General features: G+C 49.2%; 1 protein-coding gene across 2 annotated transcripts in view; it reads left to right on the top strand.

Annotated features, from left to right (window-relative positions):
• Window positions 1-23,507, top strand: part of LOC130564685 (NACHT, LRR and PYD domains-containing protein 3-like) — a 34,287-nt gene extending 10,780 nt beyond the window's left edge. For both annotated transcript variants that reach the window (XM_057351008.1, XM_057351009.1), the window contains 7 exons: window positions 4,581-4,754; window positions 5,210-5,383; window positions 11,437-11,610; window positions 11,777-11,950; window positions 14,462-14,635; window positions 16,785-16,889; window positions 19,233-23,507. In XM_057351008.1, coding sequence (XP_057206991.1) covers window positions 4,581-4,754; window positions 5,210-5,383; window positions 11,437-11,610; window positions 11,777-11,950; window positions 14,462-14,635; window positions 16,785-16,889; window positions 19,233-19,245 — 988 coding nt within the window. In that variant the 3' untranslated portion in view covers window positions 19,246-23,507. The remainder of the gene's footprint in view (window positions 1-4,580; window positions 4,755-5,209; window positions 5,384-11,436; window positions 11,611-11,776; window positions 11,951-14,461; window positions 14,636-16,784; window positions 16,890-19,232) is intronic.
• The last annotated feature ends 6 nt before the right edge of the window (window positions 23,508-23,513 follow it).

The following is a 23,513-nucleotide window of genomic DNA, read 5'->3' as shown; positions in this document are numbered from 1 at the left end:
GTTGAATTGCCCAATAGGACATTTCCCACGCCTTATGCAGGGGGAAGCAGTCAAGAATATGAATAGAGGAAAGGAGATCTGAGGTTTCACTGGTTCGTAGGGTAGGCATCCTCTGTGTTTGGGCATAAATGATTATAGAAATACATAGCATACTTACCTTTTCTTGCCATTATCAGAGAGACATCTCATGAGTTGTGTGTCACAATTTCATCACATTATCCTGAGTGAAAGATGCCTTTTGGTGAGGTGCTGCTGATAATGCCCTTTGTATGGTTCCCATCAATGCGACACATCGTCAGTTGTTCACCTCAGCCTCATTGGGTGTTTCGGCCCTTTATCACAAGACACCCTCAGCCAAGGGAGGGCCACTGCAGGTTGATCAGACCTGGGTGTGTGTCGCATTGTTACAAGGTCATCTGGCAGAAGCAGTGGGCAGCTATCACTGCAGCTTAACGGCACCACAGTCGTTCGCCCGGTCCCATATGGCATACCATTACAACACATTACCAAAATCAACACAACCATACGCGCCAACCTGTTGGCTAAGGCTGTTATAGCCCCACTGGCTCCGTTAATGCAAGCTCAGTGCCCCCAGTCCTGTGTGGCATAACAATACAACACACAACACCATTTTACTACGTGGTCACTTGGCAGCCCATATTGCGTCCTTCCGTTTCAACCACAGCCAGTGGCTGCTTCTCTCAGCGACAGTGGCAAGTTCTTTGACTACCGTCCGTTGGGCCTGTCCTCTGATCCCCATTTTCTTAAGCAGCCTTGTAGTGTAATTGGAAACAAATCCCCTGCAGCCCACTTCCACCGGGAACACTTTCGCTGTCCATCCCCGATCTTCAGCCTCCGCTGCCAAAGTTGGCATACCGGAGATTCTTTCTTTCAAATGCGTTAATGGCCTCTTCCCAAGGTACAGTCAACTCAACTATGAGGACTGTCCTACCGGAGCTGGACCACAGAACCATGTCTGGCCGCAGGATTTCCAAGGGGATAGTAAGTCTGTGGTTTAAATCAACTCGCATTTCCAAATCCCTGGCATGCCTCAGCAGACTTGAATCTGGGGTTAAGGGCTTGGCCCGCAGTTTTTGCCCCTCCCGAATAAAGGGTTGCCTTTTTAGCGAGTTAGTCTTGGCGTTTTGGGGGATGGCATTTGCTGCCACTCTCTTGGTCTCTACTGCTGCAGCCAAGCACTTTAGTACTTGATTGTGGTGCCATGTGTATCTCCCCTGTGTCAAGCTCTTCTTACAACCCACAAGAATATGTTTGAGGTTTGCTGGAGCTGCACATAGGTGGCAGGCTGGATCCTGTCCACACCAAACATGCAGATTTGTTGGTGAGGGCAGCACATCATATGTAGCTCTTATGATAAAACTTAGCCTGTTTGTTTCCATACTCCACAGCTTACTCCAAGTGATTTTGCGCCATTCAATGCCTTCCCACCTCATCCAACGGCCTTGCTGGGCTTGAGAGACCGCTGTGGCGCATCTACTTGCTTCCTCTTGACGCTGAATCTCCTCCACTACCAGGTGACGCTGTTCCTTTGGTGTCGCTTTTTGCCACGTGGGTGTGGTTGATGCCAAACCAAGTCCCCTTCTGCCATGTTGCACTTGTCCCACGATGTCCTTATGTCTGAGGGCTGCCTTTGCATCTCCTACCGCTGTTGTTGGGTTCCATTTCCTTCCTGTCGCTACTGTTGGAGCAGCATCTCTTACACAGGGATCACAGGATTCTTTGAGCGTCATCTCTAATCTTGTTTTTGTGCATTTATATTCCTCCACAAGGCTTGAAATGGGAAGAGAGAGAGCTCCATTCCCATACAGCCCTATGTTGCTAAGGCATCTTGGTAGCCCAAGCCATTTCCTCACTTGTGTACTCACCAATCTCTCCAGGTTATTGGCGTGAGACACAGTGAGCTCATACATTGAAATTGGCCACATCAGGAGTGGCAACAAGCCAAATTGGAAGCACCATTTCAGCTTCCCAGGAAGAGCTGTATTATTGATTTTCCTGAGTCCACTGGCTGTCTCTTCCCTGAGTTGTTCCACCTGTCCGGCAGGTTTGACCTCCATTTGTGCCCAGCTAATGTTCTCCTGGAGCTTATACAGCAGCCGCTTTGTACATGCTTTGGTTGTTGTGATGGTTGTCATGTCATCCATGTATGCCCTGATTGGAGGTAGGCGCAACCCATTTTTCAAACGCTCTCCTCCAACCACCCAACGCGATGCCCAGATTATTATTTCCATTGCCATTGTGAAAGCCAGTGGTGAAGCTGCCATTATGCCAGCCTCCAGCTGTTGCCACGCGGTGGTACTATCCTGTGTGGTAATACAAAATTGGAGATCCTGAAAATATGCCTTAATCAGCTTTGTTACCTGATCTGGAATGTGGAAGAAGTCAAAGGCTGTCCACAGCATCTAGAAAAACCACATGCAGGTCTTTCTTCTCCTTTTTTGCCATTTTCAACTGGTGCCAGATGATGTTAGCATGTTCCAAACATCCAGAGAAACCCCATATGCCTGCCTTCTGCACTGAAGTGTCAATGAAGTTGTTTCTCTTAAGAAATCCTAAGAGTCTATTGGCCACAACGCTGAAGAAAATCTTACCTTCCACAATCAATAGGCTAATTTGGCGAAACTGGTCAATATTTGAGGAGTTTTTCTCCTTGGGGATCAGTATGCCTCCTGCCCTTCTCCAGACCTGTGGTATCACCTGCTTTTTCCATGCCACAGCCATTAATCTCCAAAGGTACCTCAACACCACAGGGGCTTTCTTGTAGAGACTGTATGGTATACTGTTGAGTCCAGGAGCTGAAGCTGATCTTGCCTGTTTTACTGCACACTCAACTTCGCTCCATTTAGGGGGCCTTGTGTCCATCTGGTGTTCTGGTAGCTGAATTGGTGGCATGTCCTCTGGAATGGAGATTGGCTCATGCCTCTGACTGTTGGAATACATTTTCCATAGGTGTTCCTCAATATCTGTTATAGGTACTTTAAGGGTCCCAGTTTTCTCCTTGCTAAAGATGCTACTGACAAACTTGTAAGGATCTTTGTAGAAAATCTTCTCGCTTTTCACTCCAAATCTCTCCACCCCATAGGTGTAGATGATCCCCCCCATCTTCTCCCGTTTTCTATCGACATCTCCTTTTTGGCCTGCTAGAAGCTGGATGAGATCCGAGTCAATGGTTGCCCATTCTTTGTTGCAGGATTGAGGCCAAAGTATCTGAGGTCTTCTTCCATCCATTTTCCTTTCTACTGCTTGCTGCGGCTGGGTAGTCTCCGGGTTGCTGACTGCTGGTAAGCTTATGCCTGGTTGGGCTTCGTCTGGGGTTCTGATACCATGTGGGTTGTGTTGTTTGTCCCGCCACTGGGCTTCACCCGACTGATTAGCCCTACCTCTTGTGAAGTATTGGTCAATGCAAAGCCCCTCACTAAGCTCTCTCAGGCACTTCTTCCTGCCCTGATGGATTTTAAGACCTTTCTCTGATGTTACCTTTGTCCAGCCACAAATCCATATCCGTAGTTTCTGTCCTGTTGTTCCAACTTCTGCTGTGCTGATCTCTTGGTTCTTTGTCATTTCCATTCCGAGGTCTGTTGCCATGTGATCCACCGATGAGTCATCTTGCGCCCCCGCTCTCGCAGACTCCAGGGGTATTCTTTCTCTTGTGTTTTTCATAGCCATAGATGGGTGGACCCATTACGCTTATGGTAATGGATCCTGCCGACATGGGTAGCTAGCCCATGTCTGCCCCGGTGGGGTCTATTCCCTCCTGCCAGCAGTCTCTCCAGGCTGTCACCAAGTCTTTCCCTGGTTGTAAACTGCCCTTTAACAGCAGTCACTGGTTTTAACCAGATTATTCAGATTCGCTTAATAGGACTAGTTGTTATAATAAGGGTAGGCATCCTCTGTGTTTGGGCATAAATGATTATAGAAATTTAAGTTTTCATAAAGTGAAATTTATTTTGTACCATATTTTTAACATACATTTACTTAGTACTAGGAACACCATACTTATAACGTATTCACAGCATGATTTAAATATGACAACCAGTAGAGCTGTTTGAGTTCTTGGACTAATCTAAACTGATGATGGTTTTAAGTATTATTAAACAAAACTATTACGATATAACTACCTAACTACAATTTACTCCAAAGTCATGTTATTTTAAGTGTTTCTGCATGATGTTGCAGTGGTCAGGCGGTATGAGTCAGAGCTTTTAGAAAAGTCAGTGTTTATAATTACGATTTCTACAAACACGTGAATGCTTTTTAAAAGTTAAAGTCCCATAAATACAGTAATATCCACATGGCATGAACGTTTATTTATGCAATCCGCCAATCATGTGGCAGCAGTGCAATTGTAAAATCATGCAGATATGGGTCAAGAGTTGCATTTATGCAGTTTGTAGATGCAGCTTATTCTCCAGTTAGAATGGGGAAAAAAATATATGTGAAAATACAGAGCTGGGCATTTGTGATATTAAAACGCTAGGAAGCAATGCTGCCATTGCAATAAATGAAAATGTCTGCCAAATGCATTCAGGTGACAAGTAAACACTTCTATCCATCTGCAGACTCCAGATATGCAAGGTCACTGATAAAAGCTGTGTTGCTCTGGCTTCAGCTCTGAGATCGAACCCATCACACCTGAGAGAACTGAATCTAGAGGCCAATAGTATAGGAAACTCTGGAGTAAAGCTGCTCTCTACTGGACTGGAGGATGCACACTGTAATCTAAACATTCTGGGGTAAAATCTCTTTTACAAAACTGATCAAGTCCTGAATGCAGTAAAAACGATATGAAATGTATTTACAGCTATAACAAAACACACCTGTTCACCTACATACTGTGTCTAGACACCTAGTCACTGTATAGCACCCATGTACTTCAATTCTATGCTGTAAAAAATACCAGGAAGGTAATATTCCATAAAAAACGTAAAAAAAGTAAAGTAAATGTACGTTTTTCATGTAACTTTACAGCCAACTTGTAAATTTACAGTTTATTTTTCTGCATTTCAAAAATACATTCTGTAAAATAAAAGAGTATAAAATTACACTTTAAACTTAAATGTCAAAGATGTATCAAAGCAGGTCTTTTAAACGCACACTGACAAAAACACATGATAAAACAAGATAATGCAGAGCTAAGCTGTTTATTTTAAATATGAGCTTGTAAAGAGCATGTTATTGTTCTCTACAGGTTAAATGGTTGTGGTATCACAGATGAAGGTTGTGCTGCTCTGGCTTCAGCTCTGAGATCAAACCACTCACACCTGACACAACTGGAGATGTCTAGAAACCAATTAGGTGATGTAGGAGTGAAACATTTGTCATCTGTACTTGAGAATCCGTACTGTAAACTGCAACAACTTGGGTAAGAAAACTCCACAGATATTTATATGCAATCTTGTTCTTAAAATCGTCTTGGTTACGGATGTAACCTCGGTTCCCTGATGGAGGGAACGAGACGTTGTGTCGAACCGACAGAATGGGGTTTGTCTTGAGAACCTATCATCTTCTGAGTATTTAGAAAAGGCCAATGAAAATTGGCGAATGAAATTTGCATGCCGGGCTCCTCCCCGGATGTCCGGGTATAAGAGGGAAGCCGGCGTGCTCATTCATTCACCTTTGGTCTGAGGAGCCTAAAGCATCCTCCCCCGACCGCTGGGGTGGGCGGCCAGTGTTGTGGCATGAGGGACACAACGTCTCGTTCCCTCCATCAGGGAACCGAGGTTACATCCGTAACCAAGACGTTCCCTTTCTGTCGGTCTCTCGACGTTGTGTCGAACCGACAGAATGGGGTTCCTATGGAAAACGCCACAGCACTGAGCTGCGTCACAATCTCTGCGGAGCGACGTTGACTGGCCTGGGCGAGTCAGACGAACACGCTAACGTGAAATTATGACCTTCCAGTGGAGAGGAAGGGGGACCCAGAGCTTTCCACAAAAAGTTGGGAAGCCCCCTAACGCCGGCCGTCACGGGCGGAGGCCTAATTCTCTAAATGGCGAGAAGCCGCCCGGCACCGTACGGGCCACTGGGTAAGCATTATTCCCCCTGGGGGAAAAATTCTGCAGAGGCCACTACCTACCGTAGGGAGGAATTAGTGGAGACACCACATGGTCTCACCTTCAGGGGAGAACTCATGGGAAGAAAGTGCGGACAGGAGTTAACCGCAAGGTGGGAGTTCACCTGGGGAGGTCATGGGTTGCCAAGGTGGGAACCATTCATGAGGATACATCAGACGGAACAGCCCACGGAGGGGGTGTTACCACGTCTGGAGCACTAGGTCCGGTTAGAGCTATGTGGGAGATAACTCAACTGTTCCCCGGCCTAAGGGGGCAGGGCTGCTCTGCCCAGCCTGTCCCCTGGAAGGGTGCTTAGTGATGGATGGAATGCCTGTTCTTTACCCGAGGGGAAAGAAGTGAGGCGGGATCGCCACTGCTCCCCCCGGAGGGGGAAGGGCTTCCGCAGGCGTATGCCCTACCGGCTGCTGGTCCCACACCTTGCCAGGATGCGGGTTGACACCGGTTCCGCGCGTAGGTATTAGAACCTCACAGAGTTGTTAGGCATAGCCCAACCCGCAGCTCCGCAGATGTCTGCCAGAGAGGCGCCCTGAGCTAGTGCCCACGAGGGGTGTGCCTCACCCCCAACGGGCAGGGGCGAAATGAGATCGGTATGCCCTAACGAGGGCATCCACGATCCAGTGCGCCAGCCTCTGTTTGGAGACAGCCCTCCTGCTGACCTCCGAAACAGACAAGAGCTGCTCAGAGCTTCTACTTGGACTCTGCGGTCCAAGTAGAGGCGCCGTGCGCGTACTGGACACAGCACGGATAGGTTGTGTCTTCCTCCCCGGTGGGGAGCGCCTGCAGGTTCACCACCTGGTCTCTCGGGAGAGTGGTGGGAACCTTGGGCACGTAGCCGGGGCGGGGTCTCAAGTTAACGTGAGAATCCCGGCCCCGAGTTCTAGGCAATCTGTGGACACGGAAGGTGCTTGTAGATCCCCTAACCTCTTGGAGGTGAGCGCCCTGCGGGAAGCCGTCTTTATCAAGACTGAAAAAGAGCGGCAACCCCGAGAGGCTCGAAGGGGGGGGGGGGCTCTTGAGGCCCGCCACCAAGGTCGCAAGAGGGTACGGAGCGCGGGTAAGGTGGTCACCCTCTCGCGCCCCTTAGGAACCTAATGACCAGGTCGTGCTGTCCCAGAGGCAACCCAGCACTTGGGTCATGATGCACGGCCGTAGCGGCTACATACATTCCCAGTGTGGAGGGGGAGAGGTTACTCCCCCGTCTCTCTTGAGGACGGGACTGCTCATACCCGACCGAGCAACTCCGCGGGTCTTCTAGCCGAGAGGAGCACCAGGACGAGAAGAGGTGCCACCTATGGGCGTATAGCCACCCAGTGGCCGAAGCCCTAGCCTGAGTGACGTCCCAACCGGACCGGAGGTGGGTCACTCAGGATCTCCTCGTCCCGTCCAGACATGGAGACCAGGTTTTGCCTGGGATGCCGTAACGTGCCCCTTCCCCTGGGGAAGCTGTCCGCCAGGGGGAGCGGCCATGGGGGAGTTGTTGTCAGAGCCTCAGCTCCGAGAACCAAGTCCTGGTTAGGCCAAAGGGGCGTAACTAGTACCACTTGATGCTCCTCTTCCCTGGCCTTGCACAGGACCTGTGCAATGAGGCTCACTGGGGGGAAGCGTACTTCCGCTTGTCCCGCGGCCAGCTGTGCGCAAGGGCATCCGTGCCGAGGGTACCTCGGACAGGGAGTACCAAAGCGGACAATGGGTGGAGTCCGGGGAGGCAACAGGACCACCTGTGCCTGACCGAACTGCCCCCAAATGAGCCGGCTGCGCGGGGAGGGAGTCGCCACTCTCCGCGAGGCGTCGACTGACGAGAGAGCGCATCGGCTGTCTGGTTCAGGACGCCTGGGATGTGTGTTGCTCACAGGGAGCTGATCACCTGCTGACTCCAGAGGAGGAGGCGTCGGGCGAGTCATGTTAGCTGCTGTGAGTGAAAGAATACGCCACCGCAGCTGTGCTGTCCGACCGGACCAGCACGTGCTTCCCTGCACGAGAGGTAGTAGCCTCCTCAATGCAAGTAGCACAACCAACAACTCTAGGCAGTTGAATGCCAACGCAGGCGGGGCCCGTCCACCGCCCCGACACTGCTTGCCTGTTGCACACGACACCCCAACCTTGCAGGGAGGCATCCCAAAAAGGACCCCTGTCTGCAAGAAGGTCATGGAGACCAGGGGGTTAGGGTGTGTCGGCAGAAAAGCGTGTGACCATACGCCTGCTGCCGGTGTGTCACGCTCTCCAAGGAACTTGACTCTGCAGCCAGTGTTGGAGCGGTCGTATGTGCATCGACCAGAGGGGGACCACCCCCGCCGAGGATGCCATGTATCCCAGGAGCCTCTTGTTACAGGTGGACCGGTGACTGTCTGATCTTCAGGCAGTTCAACACTGACTGGGCGCACTAGTCAGTTGCGCTGCCTCTGGGAGACCGCGATGGTGCGGGCTTCCTCATCGCGGGTCTCGCGCCCCCCCTCGGGGGGAGAGCGGGGCCGCTCGTGAGGACAGAGTCGAGTTCCATACCGAGAAAGAGGATGCTCTGCACCGGGGAGAGCTTGCTCTTTTCTCAGTTGACCTGTAGCCCCACCGATCTAGGTGCCGGAGCACCAGGTCCCTGTGTGTACACTACAGATCTCGAGAGTGTGCCAAAACTTGAGCCAGTCTTCGAGATAGTTAGTACCCGCACACCCCCTTCCCAATGGGGAAGGAGGGCGGCTTCCACGACCTTCATAAAGACTCGTGGAGACAGGGACAGACCGAAGGGGAGGACCCTGTACTGATATGCCCGTCCCTCGAACGCGAACCGTCGGAACGGCCGATGTCGAGGGAGTATCGATACATGAAAGTACGCGTCCTTCAGGTCGATTGCCATGAACCAGTCCTGACGCCTGACGGACGCCAGGATGCGCTTCTGCGTGACCATCCTGAAAGGCAGCTTGTGTAGGCGAATTAAGGGGGCATCCCTGCCTCTGACTGAGGTAAAAAGGACGCCCCGGAACTTGAGCGGACGTGTAGCGAACTGAATCGCGTAGCCGAGACTGATCTTCTTCCTCAGCCAGCCTGACAGTCTGGGAAGCTGAGACCAGGCTCCCAGAACTGTGACAGGGGGACTAGAGGTTTGATCTGCTTCATCGCCCCCGCGGAGGGTGGTTCGATGGCTAGCAGTACGGATTCCTTGCCGGGGGAGGACCCCCGGGGAGGAGATCGGCTCTGCTGTTTTTCCTGCCTGGCGATTGTCCGGCTCGACGCACTGTCTGTCTGAGAGTGCTGAAGGCTGGTGTTTATACTCGACATTGCGCTTCGCCATGACGCAACGTCGAGTTTGCCGTTCACCGTCGTGCAGAGGGTCAGAGCAGCTGTGGTAACCCAGAGAGAGAGGAAACTCTCCTTTTTGAGAGTAAGTGGGCGCCAGCCCCCCGGAGGGGGCCAGCAGATGGAGAGACGGGGCAGGATCCGTCCCTATCCGACTTCCCAGCGATGTGGCTGGGGTTGGGCCCAATGGTAGCCTCGATCCCCCTGAGGTGTTCCCATGACGGCCGCTGCGCCGCGGCTGCGGATGGGGGGGATGGTCTCCTCTTCGCTGTCTCCTCCAGGGGGGGCCGCCTGAGTGGGGGGCGCCAGAGCTGGAGGGCGTTGAAGAGGACCAGGGCTGCTGGGAAGCAGACAGTGCACGGGACTCGACGGTCGAGGCGGCCGAGTTGCGGCACGGAGGACTGCTTCTTATTGTCGAGAACCCTCCGGGGAGGGAGGCCGACGTGCAGGGGGTGAGCGGGGCTGCTGCGGCTCGACAGTAACACCAACCAAAGCGGACCTTCTCAGCGTTACTCATCTGCGCAAGTATTGGCCAGAGGAGTTTCTCATGGACCACAAGTGTGGACATCGTCCGACCCAGGGCCCGCGTGGTCACCTTGGTCGCCCGTAGAGCGAGGTCGGTGGCGGCGTTGAGTTCCTGCATAAGTGCTGGGTCGGTCTAACCCTCGTGGAGCTCTCTCAATGCCCTGGCCTGGCAGGAGCCATAGCGTGGAGAGAGGAGGCAGCTTGGTCCGCCGCAATGTAAGCTCTCGACACCAGAGATGCCGAGACACCACATGCTTTGGACGGGAGTCTAGGTCGAGCCCCCCGACGTATCCTCCAGCTGTCTCAACCTTGAGGGAAGAGAGGGTGACAGAACTTTGTTTGACGTGAAACGTGCCGGGAAAGGGCGTTCCAGGTCTTACAAAGTTCCTCATGCACCTCCGGTAAACACGGCACTGGGGCGGGCGCGGCTTGGAGCCGCGCTCAAACCCGTGGCGCCATGTAGCTAGCTGCGAGCGCCGTGAGAGGCAGTGCGGGCACTGCAACCCAACACTCACGGCGACCCGGGAAAGCATGGCCGACATCTCGACATCCGCTTTTTCCTGGGCTCGACCCCCCGAGGGAGGGAGCCCGAGGAATCGTCGGAGTCGGATGGCAGTACGTCACCCCCCGATGCTGCAAGAGAAATCTCATCATCACGCATCGTGTCCGAATACGTGATTGAGGAATAAGACGGCGGACCGTCTTTTTGGGGAATGGTCAGACGAGCGAGACGAGGTGTGAACGGTTCGTGAGCCGTGGCTGGCGGATTATTGCTCACAGTAATCCTCATATCACCCTCGCTGCTTGCCATAGCGGACGGCAGGTCCGTAGTCCTGCCACCACGGAACGGGGAGCAAACGAGGTGGTGGCTGAGTCCCGTGGGAACACAGCCACCTGTGACGCAACGTCTGAATCGTCACCGCCCGCAGTGCGGGCAGGACGTATCCACAACGTCTGCCCCAGCGTACTGGAAGCAGGCATTGTGTCCGTCCCCCTCCTCGATGAGTGTGTTGCACCCATGAGAACAGCGGGACAAGCCACGCTGGAGAAATTTGCTCTTTTAGAAAAGGAAATTTGCTCGAACACCTCCGGAACTGCCGAGACGCCCAGGGGAGAGTCACTGCAGGAAGGGACCGTCCGCTGTCCACGTCGTAGATTCCAGCAGAAAGAATGATCACCCAGATCGTAGAGAAGCTCACCAGATGCGTAGGCTCTGAAGAACAAAAGGTGAATGAATGAGCACGCCGGCTTCCTTCTTATACCCGGACATCCGGGGAGGAGCCCGGCATGCAAATTTCATTCGCCAATTTTCATTGGCCTGTTCTAAATACTCAGAAGATGATAGGTTCTCAAGACAAACCCCATTCTGTCGGTTCGACACAACGTCGAGAGACCGACAGAAAGGGAAATATGGTTAAGAAACATTTAGCTGCAAATCTCTCCAAATGTACATTAATGAGCGGTTAAGATTGTGATCTTTGATTATTTCTGAAGTTCTTGGTGACTGATGAGTTGTCATCATTTGCAGTCTCTCAAGTTGTGGTATCACAGATGAAGGTTGTGCTGCTCTGGCTTCAGCTCTGAGATCAAACCCCTCACACCTGACACAACTGGAGATGTCTGGAAACCAATTAGGTGATGTAGGAGTGAAACATTTGTCATCTGTACTTGAGAATCCGCACTGCAAACTGCAACAACTTGAGTAAGAAAACTCCACAGATATTTATATGCAATCTTGTTCTTAAAATATATGGTTAAGACACATTAGCTGCAAATCTCTCCAAATGTACATTAATGAGCGGTTAAGATTGTGATCTTTGATTATTTCTGAAGTTCTTGGTGAACTGATGAGCTGTTATCATTTGCAGTCTCTCAAGGTGTGGTATTGCAGATGAAGGTTGTGCTGCTCTGGCTTCAGCTCTGAGATCAAACCCCTCACACCTGACACAACTGAAGCTGAAATATAATCAAATAAGTGATTCAGGAGTTAAGCTGCTCGCTAGTGGACTGGAGAATCCTCAATGTAAACTGAAGATACTGTGGTAAGGTCATATCTCAGAACAAAATGTGATCTGGATTCATTTAGCACTATTCTCTCAGCGGATGCGTTTTTTAGTGGCAAACCATTATTACAGTGATTGAGTGTGGATTATTAAAGGGGAACTCCACCGAAAAATGAATTTCTCACCCTTAAAGCAACACTTTGTAGTTTTTTTACCTTAAAATAATGTCTCCAAAATTATTTCAGTGGTAAAACAACTCTTAACTGGACGAATTCTATGGCTGCTGCTACCTAAGCAGCCTCATAGGGGCTACAACCACACTCTGTAAGGCCGATTCACATTTCGCGTCTAAAACTGTGCGGGAAGCGCGAGCTGCGCTACTTTCTCTCTTCAAATGACCCCCACTCCGAAAAGTTGAACTATTTCCATCTCGATGTGGCGCCGACGCGTCTAGAAAAATGCCCTTCTACGTTTAAAATAACGAACATGCATGCGGAAAAGACGCAAAATGTGAATCGGGCCTTAGTTCTGTGTTTGGGTCGGTATACACAGCCCCACCCATCCCCTGCCTGCGGAAGAGTGCCACATGGTTTCCAAATGACGTTTCTGCATTCACCGGTTTCATCAGTTTAGTCAACAAATTCATGTGTATTGCGTTGCCCACGGGGAAGCTTATACAGCGACATTATTTACGACACTGTTAACAGACAATTGCGTTTATCAACCACATGGGAGAGCCGTGAGCAAAAGTTCTATAGTGTGGCTTAGTTTAAGTCGTTTGACAAGCCTAGGACATCCATTAATCTTCACAATGCAAATTAAGATAGTTTTGATGAGGTTCGGGAGATTTTTGACTCCCACCCATAGACAGCAATGCAACTGACATTCTGTGCTCTGTAGAGGTGGGTAGTAATGCACTGCATTTACATGAGTACAATTTTGGAAAATATGAACTTTTACTTGAGTATATTTCAAATGGAAAATCTGTACTTTTACTTTGTTACACTGCGTGATGTTCCTTCATTCTAAGGCATTATGCATTGTTTTTATCAAGGTAGTCGTCTCTTTTTACTGGAGCATTCCCCAGTGAATGATTCTTTTGAGTTGATTCTTTTGAAAGCATTAATTGAACAATGGGCAAAACCATCTGAATAGGTTCAAATGATTTGTTCAGTTTGCAGATCTGAATCGTCTGAAGCGGCCGGTTACTCACTCCTCGTAGTGGGTAACTAAAGAACACTCAGAACACGAAGAGCGTTGGATGAAGTGGATATGAATCTATCAAACCAAAACTGCAAATGTGTCATATTTCGTGTGGAATTCACACGAAAAAGCCACCTAGTGAAATAGGTAGTCTAGGAATTCCTATCAGATTGCATTGATATACAGTATATTTATATGAAAGATACCTTTCATATAATATGATATCTATTAAAATACGTTAGATTGAAAGAATTGCTGGGTGACACGAAAAAAAGTCATGCTGCTGAGTGTCATGAAATTTTTTGAAATTTGTGTCTATGAACATGAATCGATAGATTACATTTGGTTACAATGTCACGAATTCCAGTGATACTGTGTTATATCTGTGGCAAGCGCGGATAATTCGCAGGTCGGGCGGGTCAACTAATAAATAACCCATTCTGAATATTTGCAGGTGAGTCGCAGGCGGTTGAGATACTGTAAATCATTAATGATGGAAATATCATGTACACTCTCTAAAATTTACGTGAACGTGCTTAAAATGTCATTTTTGTCAGGCACTACACAGACTCTCTCATGTACACAAAGCCACAAGGTCCATTTTAGCAGCAATGAAGATTAATTTGACCTTGTCATATTTTTATCATTAAACAAAAAATAATAAATATGCCATAAAGTTAATACATAACAACACAAATCAAATACATTTTCATTACCTTGTCATTGTTTGAAAATAATGTTACTTGTTTTTAATAAAATACTACATTTTAATAATAGATCTCATAAAAATGAATATTTTATTATTCATTAATTTGGATGAAGGTTATTGGAAAGTTTATTAAACATTACATTTTATAAACATTATTTTGTCAATACGTCTGTGCAAGTAGACACAGATAATAATGGGCTGGTCACACGGGCTGGTCACAGTGCCAGTTATTAATGCACTTGTGATGTAATCGTGTCAGGAAGCAAGAAGCACTATGTTTTTGCTTCTTTGCCGAAGGAGATAACGTATTTACACAACATGCTCTGTAGAGCAGTTTGTCCGTTTAGGGCTACTGTAGAAACAACATGGTGAATTTCAATTCCATTCTAAGGTAATAAAAACATAACGCTTCATTATTTAAGGCCTCTTTACACCTCTGAAGACATAGTTATGCATATTATATTGCATTTCTGTCAATAGATCCTCCAAAAAACTATAAACGGCACCTTTAAAACATGGTAATACAGGTTACGTTCAGAATCATATTAGAAAACAGGGAAAATAAATCACCTGTTTTAAAAGGACTAGCTGTCTTGCCCACATTATTCTGATCGTATCCGACTTTGTTTTCTTTGCAGGTTGGACAGCTGTGGTATCGCAGATGAAGGTTGTGCTGCTCTGGCTTCAGCTCTGAGATCAAACCCTTCACACCTGAATGAATTGTATCTGAACTCTAATAAACTAGGTAACTCTGGAGTCAAGCTGCTCTTTGCTGTACTGGAGGATCCTCAAGTAAAACTTGAGAAGATTAAGTAAGTATTTAGGTGAAAACAAATGGTAGGAATGGTCAAAATAAATATGTAAAAATTGTTGCTAGATTCGATTAAAGGAACAGTTCACCAAAATATGTATGACTCATTTGTCAGCTGAACACAGTCAGAATTACATTAAAGAGTAACATGAGATCATGAAAATTACATTTCATGCAGTGTGTAATGTTGCCGTGTTTGAAAGTAAACAGTCTGCCAAGTTGTAAATCCGAAGGTGAATGAATAACAAAGTTATTGCCTACTTATATATACGTATATAAACGTAGGCTTGGAAAAAAGGGAGTCGACTCTGAATCACGCAAACGAGTCGTCCCTAGTCCAATTCGCGAACCGCCGCGGATTTACGTCACTACATATAGTCCCCGCCTACGTTTTGCTAGGACTGCCCAAGAAAACTTCACTCTTCTCCCCCAAACACTGTAGTTCAGGGCTAGTCAACTGGCGGCCCGCGGGCCAAATGCGGCCTGCCAATCATCTTTTCCTGGCCCGCCTTAACGTTTCAAATAAGTGGAGAGACTTTAAGAACGGTGTGCTTTAAATGCACGTCCTCCTGAGACGTCACATCTTTAAAAGCCCAAAAAGCTGCTACATTCAAGACGAAAGTAATTCCCGCAGCTCATAATGTTTTACGTCTTATAAAGCGATTTGATCGGTCAGTCCAAGAAACGTAATGTTATTTACAACGTTATAATCAGCAATGCATTGCACAGCCACAGGCAATCGGTTTGCGCACACAGTAGGTTGTGTTCTAAAATGCGCTTTGTGCCCTTGAAAGTAGGCTAACTGTAGGAAGAATACACCACGTGAACGGTTGTCTCAGATAAGGGGAAAACGGTGTTGTTTTTATTACTGCATTCATTATGAATAATGGCTATATTTACGAAAAACAGCTGTTCATCTCCCCCAGAACTCGCACTATACAAAGGATCTGCCCTATAAGTGCGCCGGGCACATGAATGCGATCGGAATTCACCCAAAGATGTGATAATAGCATTCAGTTTCTTGCACAGATCAATTGACTTGCTTTATAAGACGCTAATTTAACGTCACAAGGGGCAGGGATTACTTTTGTGTTGAATGTATTTGCGTTTTTTACTTTTATTGATTTAACTTTAATTAATTCAACCAAATATCTTCTTGAAAAAACCATGCCACATCTCGATGTACTGGAGGACTGTGGGTGAGTAAATTAGTAGCAATTTTTGGGTAAAGTAACGCATTAACGAATATAAAATACAATTAAAAAGACAATATCCCTTTTAATTTAATATCATGAAAAGGCACAAATACTGGATGCAATATTTGTGTGCATGTTTTAATATATGGCCTATAAGTAACAGCAACAAAAACAGTATAAAAGGAACAAAACGCAATAAATAACAGAAGAAATGAGAACATGGTAAAAAACTGGCCCGCATCCTATTTATACTTTTGGAATCTGGCCCTCAAAGAAAAGTAGTTGAACACCCCTGCTGTAGTTCGTGAGCCTCATTCGTGGTAGACCAATCACAGCAGACTAGACCATCTGACCAATCACATCAGATTAGACCATCTGACCAATCACATCAGACTAGGCTAGCGGAAAGGAGGGGATTAGACAGATGAATCGCGGAACGAATCATTTGTGAGTCAGTCAAGAAGTAAGGTAAAAGTAACTAGCTATTATTACGAAGTAATAGTGTTTTTACACCTTCTATGTACATAAACTTGTTGTTGGACACTCCATAAACCAAAGTAGGACCTTAAAAATCCCTAGTTATGTACTCTTTAAATATTCTGGCTTTGTAAGGGGGCAGTGTTTTTTAAACTCCAAAAAACACATTCATCCATCCATCATAAAAGACTCCAGTGGATGAATATCTTCTTAGAGCAAAATGTTAAGTTTGTTAAATATTTTTGATGTCACATTTTGTTCACAAAGGTAATACATGTAAAAAAAATATTTGAATATCTATTTAGATAGATATTTTAGATGGTTGGTAACTCTGGGTCAATGATTTTCCTCCCTCACATACAGTCTTTAAATGGAGACCAAGTCACCAAATCATGAAGTCTTCACATTTCTTTACAACAACACACAACTAATGTCTGAACTGAGTGAGTGATCAGTATGTCATTGTTTTCTCTTCAGACTGAACGATTGTGGTATCAGCGAAATTGCTCCGATGTCATCACAACTTAAAGAACTGCATCTATCTTTTAATAACCTAGGACATTCAGGAATGAACCTGCAGCGGTAATCTGTCTGTGTCTGTCTGTCTGTCTATCTATTCTATAATGTATGACTTAACAGCATATTCAAATTAGTTCAAACATTGATTCAAGAAAGTCATGTAGATTGTCCATCACCATATAATCCCCACTGGCACATAAAGAATCAAACTGCGATCATCTTACATCTGGTACGATAAAGATAAACATTAACAAATTAAAATTAATTCACATCCATGCAAATTCATTTCAAGTACAACTTGACCTTAGACTGAGATTGATATAGAGTGTGTATGTGTGATGGGTATGTACATGTGTTGTGGACATAACATAAACGCGTTTTAACCGTGTCCATCAGAAAAACATTCCAGGATTTTTCTCCATATAGTGGACTCCGTTGCCTACGTCAAGCGTGACCTTTTCAATGTAATTACGTTTTACGTGAAGTCAGGAACGCGCATCGCAGAACAGAGCAAGGCGAGCATTTGTGTTGATAAAGCATATACTTTTTTTTTAAATGACCGATTGTTTCTCTAGATAAGACCCTTATTCGTCGTCTGGTATCGTTCAAAGCCCTTTGAAGCTGCACTGAAACTGTCATTTTGACCTTCAACCGTTTGGAGTCCATTGAAGTCCACCCTACCCTGTAAAAATTAAACGTATACTTTGAGGAAGCATTTGGGGCTCTTCACATTGCCATGCCAGCGGAACCCTCAGGGGAAACTCAAGGCACTGTTTAATGAAGGGCGGTTCTCTGAGGAACCCTCAAGGCTTCTTGGGGATCCCTTTTATTAAAATGGTCTGGATCCATCTTGGGTGCTTCAAGGCACCATTTCACAGTTTATATTTGCTATTCACAATATTTTAATAAGCAGAAATACTAAATCAAATACAACAGTTTATTGATAAACAACAACAATTTACATTGAATAAATATTTACAGAATGGTCAATATTGAACATTACCATTCTCAATTCATGAAATCACATGTATAATTAATATTGTGTTGGTGATATTGTTATAAATGAAAAGTCTTTATCTTAACAAAACTAACCAAATAATTTGCCTTAATTTTAAATATACTGTACATACAGAAATATTTCAGGTACTTTGTACAAATGTACAATTGTAAAAAAGTCCAGCAAAAAAGTAGTCTCTCACAGCAAGGCCTACACCCGTGGTAAAGTTGTAATTTGCCAAATAGCAAATCCTTGCGAGCTAGAGAAAACAATGCTGTTCTCTCCAAATGGGTTTCCTGCTATTACCAGGTGGTGTGAGGATCCATGTAGTCAAAGTAAAAATTATTTCTATAGTACATTTCACAATTTTGCATTGCTAAAGTAGATATGTGTCATGAAATACGTGGTGGAGAACCCAAATGCAGGCAGGCAGTGATTAAGGGGTTAACACAAAAGACTTTATTTTAACAAACACAAAACAAGGACCCGCGATGGGGTAAAACAGCAACAAGAAATAATAAACAAGCACAGAACGAAGACTGACTAAACACTAGACTGAATAAACACTTGACAAACTAAACTAAACTAAACTAAACACTTACTAGACGATGACACAGCTACAACAGGAACAGGCAATAACGCTAACGCTGGACGAGAACAAAACAACTGAAGACAGCACATAGCACACGCAATGACCGACACAGGACAATGAAACATGAGGGTATTAAATAGGGAAGACAGACAAAGGATAACGACACGGGGCAGGTGTGGGTAATTAAACACTCAGGGAAAGATAACGAGGAAACGAGATGGCGGGAACAGAGACGAGACACTGGAGAGAACGTATATTATTGTCAAAAGGACAACAATATGTTTCTCTCCACACATAACCAAAGACTTTGTCATGGCTCTGCTACAGGACCAAGAAAAACATGACTAAATGAAGCAGAGCCATGACAGATATGTATTTATGTCAAAAAGAGAACAGGAGCTGCGCCTGTTGGCCTTAGGTGTCCCAGGCAGTGCAAGGATGAGCATCAGGGTGGGCCGGGTCTGTTGGCCTTGGTTTCCCCTGTGAATAAGACATCGAGACCAAAAAGAGGGATTTAGATAACGTCTCATAAAACATTACATTTAATCATTTAGCACATCACAAATTGGTTTACAAACGTAACAATAAACAAAATATTACAATGCCTGGAAGTCACTGTTCCCTTTCTGTCGGTCTCTCGACGTTGTGTCGAACCGACAGAATGGGGGGTTTGTCTTGAGAACCTATCATCTTCTGAGTATTTAGAAAAGGCCAATGAAAATTGGCGAATGAAATTTGCATGCCGGGCTCCTCCCCGGATGTCCGGGTATAAGAAGGAAGCCGGCGTGCTCATTCATTCACCTTTTGTTCTTCACAGCCTACGCATCTGATGAGCTTCTCTATGATCTGGTGATCATTCTTTCTGCTGGAATCTACGACGTGGACAGTGGATGGTCCCTTCCTGCAGTGACTCTCCCCTGGGCGTCTCGGCAGTTCCGGAGGTGTTCGAGCAATTTCCTTTTCTAAAAGAGCAAATTTCTCCAGCGTGGCTTGTCCTGCTGTTCTCATGGGTGCAACACACTCATCGAGGAGGGGGACGGACACAATGCCTGCTTCCAGTCCGCTGGGGCAGACGTTGTGGATACGTCCTGCCCGCACTGCGGGCGGTGACGATTCAGACGTTGCGTCACAGGTCCACTTCGTTTGCTCCCCGTTCCGTGGCGGCAGGACTACGGCCCTGCCGTCCGCTACGGCAAGCAGCGAGGGTGATATGAGGATTACTGTGAGCAATAATCCGCCAGCCACGGGCTCACGGACCATTCACACCTCGTCTCGCTCGTCTGACCGTTCCCCAGGAGACGGTCTGCCATCTTATTCCTCAATCGGGACACTCACCGAGGACGGGGACGGACACAATGCCTGCTTCCAGTACGCTGGGGCAGACGTTGTGGATATGTCCTGCCCGCACTGCGGGCGGTGACGATTCAGACTTTGCGTCACGGGTGGCTGTGCTCCTACGGGACTCAGCCACCACCTCGTTTGCTTCCCGTTCCGTGGCGGCAGGACTACGGCCCTGCCGTCCGCTTCGGCAAGCAGCGAGGGTGATATGAGGACTGTGAGCGATAATCCGCCAGCCACTGGCTCACGGACCGTTCACTCCTCATCTCGCTCGTCTGTCCATTCCCCAGGAGACGGTCCGCCGTCTTATTCCTCAATCACGTATTCGGACACGATGCGTGATGATGAGAGGTCTCTTGCAGCATCGGGGGTGACGTACTGCCATCCAACTCCGACGATTCCACGGGCTCCCTCCCTCGGGGGGTCGAACCCAGGAAGAAACGGACGTCGAGATGTCAGCCATGCTTTCCCGGGCCGCCGTGAGCGTTGGGTTGCAGTGCCCACACTGCCTTTCCCGGCGCTCGCTGCTGGTTACATGGTGCCTCGGGTTTGAGCGCGGCTCCGAGCCGCGCCCGCCCCCAGTGCCGTGTTTACCGGAAGTGCATGAGGAACTTGGTAAGACCTGGAACGCCCCTTTCCGGCACGTTTTACGTCAAACAAAGTTCAGTCACCCTCTCTTCCCTCGAGGTTGAGACAGCTGGAGGATACGTTGTTGTCCCCCAGGTGGAGTTGCCGCCGCGGGCTCGTGCCTGTAGGCGGCGGCCACCTGTGGGGGGGGTGACCTAGACTCCCGTCCAAGGCAAGCTTACATTGCGGCGGACCAAGCTGCCTCCTCTCTCCACTCTATGGCTCCTGCCAGGCCAGGGCGTTGAGAGTGCTCCACGAGGGATTGACCCAGCGCGTATGCAGGAACTCCGCGCCGCCACCGACCTCGCTCTACGGGCGACCAAGGTGACCACGCGGGCCCTGGGTCGGACGATGTCCACACTTGTGGTCCATGAGAAACTCCTCTGGCTGATCCTTGCGCAGATGAGTAACGCTGAGAAGGTCCGCTTTCTCGACGCACCCGTCTCGCAAGGGGGGGGCTGGTTGGTGTTACTGTCGAGTGAGGCCTCCCCGGAGGATTCTCGACAGTAAAGAAGCAGTCCTCCGTGCCGCGACTCGGCTGCCTCGGCCATCGAGTCCCGTGCAATGTCTGCTTCCCGGCAGCCCTGGTCCTCTTCGACGCCCTCCAGCTCTGGCGCCCCCCCACTCAGGCGGCTCCCCCTGGAGGCGACAGTGAAGAGGAGACCATCGCCCCATCAGGGCGCGGCGAAGCGGCCCTCATGGGAAGACCTCAGGAGGATCGAGGCTACCATTGGGCCCGACCCCAGCCACATCGCTGGGTAGTTGGATAGGGACGGATCCTGCCCCATCTCTCCATCTGCTGGCCCCCTCCGGGGGGCTAGCGCCCACTTACTCTCTAAGGAGAGTTTCCTCTCTCTCGGGGTTATCACAGCCGCTCCCACCCTCTGCACGACGGTGAACGGCAAACTCGACGTTGCGTCATGGTGAAGCGCAATGTCGAGTATAAACACCAGCCCTCAGCACTCTCAGTCAGACAGTGCGTTGAGCTGCGCAGTCACCAGGCAGGAAAAACAGCAGAGCTGATCTCCTCCCCGGGGGACCTCCCCCGGCAAGGAATCCGTACTGCTAGCCATCGAACCACCCCCTGGGGGGACGATGAAAAAGATCGTACCTTTAGTCCAGTCTCATTTCTGGGAGCCTGTCCGGCTTCCCAGACTGTCAGGCTGGCTAGGGAAGACGATCCGTCTCAGCTACGCGATCCAGTCGCCTCACGCCCGTCAAGTTCAAGGCGATATACCTCAGTCAGAGGATATTCCCGTACTTCGGGCCGAGGTCGCCACCCTTCTGGTGAAGGGAGTGATCAAGCCCGTCTCACCAGCCGAGATGTGTAACGGGTTTTACAGCCTGTACTTCATTGTCCCCAAGAAATGCTGGGGGTTGCGCCCTATCTTGGGTCTGTGTGTTCTGAACAGGCACCTACACAATAGCTGCCTTTCACGTTGTTCACGCAGAAGCGCATCCTGACGTCCGTCAGGTGTCAGGACCGGTTCATGGAAGGACACGTACTTCATGTCTCGATCCTCCCTCGACATCGGCCGTTCCGATGGTTCGCGTTCGAGGGACGGGCATATCAGTACAGGGTTCTCCCCTTCGGTCTGTCCCTGTCTCCACTAGTCTTTACGAAGGTCGTGGAAGCCGCCCTCCTTCCCCGTAGGGAAGGGGGTGTGTGGGTACTAACTATCTCGACGACTGGCTAAAGTTTTGGCACACTCTCGAGATCTGTTTTGTACACACAGGGACCTGGTGCTCCGGCACCTAGATCGGTGGGGCTACAGGTCAACTGAGATAAGAGCAAGCTCTCCCCGGTGCAGAGCATCCTCTTTCTCGGTAGGGAACTCAACTCTGTCCTCACGAGCGGCCCCGCTCACCCCCCGGCGGGCGCGAGACCCGCGACGAGGAAGCCCGCACCCTCGCAGCCTCCCAGAGGCAGGGCGACTGACTAGCGCGCCCGATCAGTGTTGAACTGCCTGAAGATCAGACAGTCAGCGGTCCCCCTGTAACAAGAGGCTCCTGGGATACATGGCATCCTCGGCGGGGGTGGTCCCCCTCGGGTCGATGCACATACGACTGCTCCAACACTGGCTGCAGAGTCAAGTTCCTTGGAGAGCGTGACACACCGGCAGCAGGCGTATGGTCACACGCTTTTCTGCCGACACACCCTAACCCCCTGGTCTCCATGACCTTCTTGCAGACAGGGGTCCCCTTTGGGATGCCTCCCTGCAAGGTTGGGGTGCCGTGTGCAACGGGCAAGCAGTGTCGGGGCGGTGGACGGGCCCCCGCCTGCGTTGGCATTCAACTGCCTAGAGTTGTTGGTTGTGCTACTTGCATTTAGGAGGCTACTACCTCTCGTGCAGGGAAGCACGTGCTGGTCCGGTCGGACAGCACAGCTGCTGTGGCGTATTCTTCACTCACAGCAGCTAACATGACTCGCCCGACGCCTTCTCCTCTGGAGTCAGCAGGTGATCAGCTCCCTGCGAGCCACACACATCCCAGGCGTCCTGAACCAGACAGTCTATGCGCTCTCTCGTCAGTCGACGCCTCGCGGAGAGTGGCGACTCCCTCCCCGCGCAGCCGGCTCATTTGGGGCAGTTCGGCCAGGCACAGGTGGTCCTGTTGCCTCCCCGGACTCCTCCCATTGTCCGCTTTGGTACTCCTTGTCCGAGGTACCCTCGGCACGGATGCCCTTGTGCACAGCTGGCCGTGGGACAAGCGGAAGTACGCTTCCCCCCAGTGAGCTTCATTGCACAGGTCCTGTGCAAGGCCAGGGAAGAGGAGCATCAAGTGGCACTAGTTACGCCCCTTTGGCCTAACCAGGACTTGGTTCTCGGAGCTGAGGCTCTGACAACAACTCCCCCTTGGCCGCTCCCCCTGGCGAACAGCTTCCCCAGGGGAAGGGGCACGTTACGGCATCCCAGGCAAAACCTGGTCTCCATGTCTGGATGGGACGAGGAGATCCTGAGTGACCCACCCCCGATCCCGTTGGGACGTCACTCAGGCTAGGGCTTCGGCCACTGGGCGGCTATACGCCCATAGGTGGCGCCTCTTCTCGTACTGGTGCTCTTCTCGCCGAGAAGACCCGCGGAGTTGCTCGGTCGGGTACGAGCTGTCCCGTCCTCAAGAGAGCGGGGGAGTA

Source organism: Triplophysa rosa, linkage group LG14, assembly GCF_024868665.1.
Source record: "Triplophysa rosa linkage group LG14, Trosa_1v2, whole genome shotgun sequence".
Taxonomy (NCBI): domain Eukaryota; kingdom Metazoa; phylum Chordata; class Actinopteri; order Cypriniformes; family Nemacheilidae; genus Triplophysa; species Triplophysa rosa.
The sequence above is the reverse complement of the archived record's forward strand: the minus strand, read 5'-3'. Positions and strand labels throughout refer to the sequence as shown.